Raw genomic sequence first — 4295 nt, forward strand, 5'->3', positions numbered from 1 at the left:
TATCTAAATGCTGCCACCAAGGTTGAAATTCTCATTAAGTTTGTTTGCATTTTCCCAAATTACCTTTTAAATTTTGGTGGTCAATGCACCTCCATAGCTTTCCCTTACAGTTGCTGCTGCAGTAAATTATCTCCACCACTGAGCTTGGATGGAGCTGTACACAGGGGGACATTCAGGCTCCAGAGGGAGGAGGAGAATGAAGAGGAAGGACCCTGCTGGCCATACCTTTCTTGCTCTACCTCCTGCCCAGATGGGATGCTTGGAGAGCTGGGCCTGTGGGATCTGCCTGCCCAGGAGWGCAAGGAACCACTGCAGAGAATCASGAGAAGCCCCTGTGGTTCCCACCCCATCAGACATTGAGAAGGAATGGAAAAAAATGGAAGGCAGTGAAAGACATCACCAAGGCAGAGGCTCTTCCCAGCCCCTCTGGGTGCTCACCCCAAGCCACCCCTTTCTCTGGGGTCTGCACCCCTCGGGCTCTTGGGGAGCTGCTGCCCCTTCTTGGCTGCTGAGGATGTGCTGAAGGCCAGCTCCTGCCTGCAGTGTCCTGAGCCAGCCTGGCTGGGCCAGGCCCTGTACTATCCCCAGCTCTGTGCAGACCATGGTGGGGACAAAGGAGTTGGGCCCCAGGCACCAACCATCTTCTCTCCTAGATCAGGGCTCTTTGCCAGGAGCTCTGTGAGGAGGTCAGTGAGATGAAGGCAGAGCAGTCCTGCATGGCAGAGGACATCTGCATCATCCAGGAGTCCCTTGACCCAGTGAGCTGCCACCAGTGCCCCAGGAGCTGCCCCTCACTGGGCTGCCCTGCTGCCCTTGCAGCCCTTGGATGCTCCCAGTGTCAAGGGCACCAGGAGGGAAGAGTGGGAAGGGKGTCCTGAGAGTGGAATGTGGGAGTTCATCCCAGCCCACCCAAAGGCCCCCACTCTCCTGCCAGCCTCTCCCYAGCCCCAGAGGAGGTGACAGCGATGGGATGTGCTGCAGGATTTCCTGGTGGGCAGCAMAGCAGAAGGAGGAAGAGGAAGAGCAGGAGAAGGAAGGCTGAGATCTGCCAGTGGAGTGAGACCTCAGCTCCCAGCACCTCCAGCCACTGCCTGTCCCAGGGTCACTGCTCCTGTTCCCTGCACATCCCACYGGGACGCACAACCTGGCACAGGCTGAAAGCAGTAGAGATTGAAGGTGTTGTGGCACATGGTCCCTGCAGCTCCTGTTGGTTGCTGGAAGGAGGACATCACCAGCAGCAGGAGACAAGGGGGACATTCCATGTGTCACTGCTGTGTAACAATGGGCACTCTGCCAGGAAAGGGRACACCATAGAGGGACACAACTGGCACAGGTTCCAGAGCAAGGAGGAGACCCAAAGAGGAAGGAGCCTGCCGGCTGTGCACCTCTTTCTCCTTCTACGACCTCCTGCCAGCTCACCCTACCTGCTCCTCTCTGGAGCAATAGCACAGGAGTGTCCTGTTCATGGCAGTTCTGTGCTTCTGGACAGGTCACAGCAGCAATGGAGACTATCACCCTGGGCCAGATGCTGGATTCTGCCATCGGGTCACCAAAGACTGAACCCATCGACTTCGAGCAACTGCGCAACCTCCTGAAAGCAATGCTTGTGCAACTGGGCCTGCAGGATCTGCTCGTCCAGGAGAACGGGGAGCCAGTGGAGGGGGAGGGAGGAGTCTCTATCCTTGATGATTTAAAGCAGAGAGTGGAAGCTAATGAAAAAGCAATCGCTGAGGTAGAGGCTCTTCCCAGCCCAGGGTGCTCCCTCAGAACTGCTCCTTCTCTGGGGTCTGCACCCCTCGTGCTGCTGAGGATGTGCTGAAGGCCAAGCCCTGCCTGCAGTGCCCTGTCCAGCCTGGCCGGGTCAGGCACTGACCAGCTCTGTGCAGACCACGGTGGGGACAAAGGAGCTGGGCCCCAGGGACCCTGCCCTGGGGCTCACCCAGCCATCCCCCTCTCCTAGATCAGGGGTCTTTGCCAGGATCTCCATGGGCAGTTCGGTGAGATGAAGGAGGAGCAGTCTCGCATGTCAGAGAGCCTGCAGAAGATGCAGGAGACTTTTGACCCGGTGAGTTGCCACCAGTGTCCCCAGGAGCTGCCTCTCACTGTGCTGCCCTGCTGCCTCTGCCCTCTTGCAGCCCTTGGAGGCTCCCAGTGTGAAGGGCACCAGGAGGGAAGAGTGTGGAGCATGTCCTGGAGTGGAACATGGGAATTCAGCCCAACTCACCCAGAGCCCCCCATTTTCCTTCTGCCAGCACTGGCCCAGGGAGGGCAGAAAGGCACCACTGCCTGCAGGTCAGGCTGGTGGTAGAGATCTACCCTCAGCCCTCAGCCAGGGCTCCTGAGGCATTTGTGAACTAAAGAGCCATCAAAAAAGTAACCTGGGTCCTGGGAAGGAAGGGAGACAAAGATCMGCCTGTGCAATACAGCCACAGCCAYTCGGCATAACMCTGTCCAGGGTCCCTCTGCCTGGTGGCTGAGTTAATTTGGAGATGATCCTTTTAAATCCCTCTCYTGTGTTCTGATTCCTGTCCCTATGCTTTCTCTACTCCAGGACAACCTCCAAAAAATGCTGGATGAGCTCCGCAGACAGCTGTTGGTATGTCCTTGAGCACACCTTGCTCCAACGGGGGGTCCCCCCAAACCAGGGCATGGTCCCCAGCAGTGCTGGGGGGCCAACATTCCTCTGGATCCCATCCTGCCCCCAGTCACACGGGTGGCTCTGATGCCTTCCTTCCAAAAAAAGGCTTCAAAAGAGGCTGAAGYTCTCCCCAGCCCCAGGGGAGGTGAGCAACATGGTGTGCTGGCATGTGCTGGGATGTGCTGGAGGAGTTCCTGGTGGGCAGGAGAGCAGGAGGAGGAGGAGGAGGCCAAGGTCCAGTGGAGCAGGATCGCAGCCCCCAACACCTCCAGCCACTGCACAACGYGGTGCCTCTGCTGAGGCTGCTCAGGACTCCTGTTCCCTGCACATCCCACCAGGAGCAGGACCTGGCACAGGCTCAGCCTTGGTTAATGTGCACCCACAGCATGTTTGCTGCTTAGGAAAGGACCATGCTCAGGGTGGTGGGAGAAACAGCTGGAGCTGGTACCTCCCTGGGGYCAGGCTGCATTGACATCCCACCACAGCCCCTCCTTGCTCAGCATCAGGCAGGATCATGGCTCCCTGCCCTACAGGCCTCTCTGGAGTGGTGGCTGGGATCAGGGGACAGCAGAGGGATGTTATGGGGCAGGTCTGGAATATTGAATCCCATTGCTAGAGGGAAGAATGCGTAAATGTTGTATTAGATGCTGTCAGTTGAGTGTTTGCCAATCCCCTCGGTTGGCTGCTGAAACCATGGGCRCAGAGGTGCCCAAAGGGCTGGGGAGAAACAGTTTGAAGTTCAGCAAAGGCAAGTGCAGGGTCCTGCACCTGGGGAGGAACAACCCCAGGCACCAGCACAGACCAGGACTGACCGGCTGGAAAAGCAGCTCTGTGGGGAAGGAGCTGGGGGTCCTGGTGAACAATGAGCTGTCCACGGCCAGAAGGGCACTGGTGTCCTGGGGTGCGTTAGGAAGAGCATTTCCAGCAGCTCAGGCAGTGATCCTGCCCCTCTGCTCAGCCCTGGTGACACAGAGCTCCTGGAGCGGGTCCTGTGTAGGGCCACAAAGATGGGGACTGGAGCATCTCTGTGCTGGGGAAAGGCTGAGGGAGCTGGGGCTGTTCAGCCTTGAGAGAAGATGCTGAGAGGGAAGCAAGGCTAGGGGGGTGATGCTGAGCATCCACGGGGGAGATGGTGGATCTGTGCCTCAGTTTCCMCAGGAAGAGCTGGGCTTGGAGGCTGGCTTGGGAATGCTGAATGCAACCCAATRTTACAAGCAGTCCATCCTCTCCTTCCCAGGCAGAACTGATGGGCGAAGGACCAGATGACTCGGACTGGGAGGAGGAGGCCGGCCCCAAGCGCACACGCACATGGAATGACCCAGGGCTGATTGTCATCGGCAATGAAAGTACTTGGGGACACAGCTGGGGAGAGTGGAGGGCACAGCAGGCTGGGCAGGGGCCTGCAGACTGCTGGCTTTTCCCCCAGCCATGTTCCTCCAGGCTTCCCTGACCCTGGCATGCTCCCTCTGGTCTCTTCTTCCAGTTATCCTCGCGGAAAGGTCCAGGTCACCCACATCAAAGCATGGGGACAGCCGGCCTGTCAGCCCTCAGTCCTCCAAGGCCAGGGGGAAGGATTTGCACGAGCAGAGTGCAAACGGCTCCCCAGTGCCAAATGACATGGGACAGAGTGACATGGGACAAAGTGACATGGGACGGA

At 58.2% G+C, this 4295-nt stretch overlaps 1 protein-coding gene across 1 annotated transcript in view; it reads left to right on the forward strand.

The window, feature by feature from the left end:
* Positions 1-1501: 1501 nt before the first annotated feature.
* LOC130581076 (uncharacterized) overlaps positions 1502-4295 on the forward strand; it is a 6556-nt gene continuing 3762 nt past the window's right edge. Inside the window, exons 1-5 of the mRNA XM_057378967.1 lie at positions 1502-1732; positions 1961-2065; positions 2552-2596; positions 3876-3984; positions 4122-4137. Of these exons, the coding sequence (XP_057234950.1) occupies positions 1502-1732; positions 1961-2065; positions 2552-2596; positions 3876-3984; positions 4122-4137 (506 nt within the window). The remainder of the gene's footprint in view (positions 1733-1960; positions 2066-2551; positions 2597-3875; positions 3985-4121; positions 4138-4295) is intronic.

The sequence above is a fragment of the Malurus melanocephalus genome, unplaced genomic scaffold, assembly GCF_030028575.1.
Source record: "Malurus melanocephalus ecotype Western Australia unplaced genomic scaffold, MMel_1.1 scaffold_381, whole genome shotgun sequence".
Classification (NCBI taxonomy): Eukaryota; Metazoa; Chordata; class Aves; order Passeriformes; family Maluridae; genus Malurus; species Malurus melanocephalus.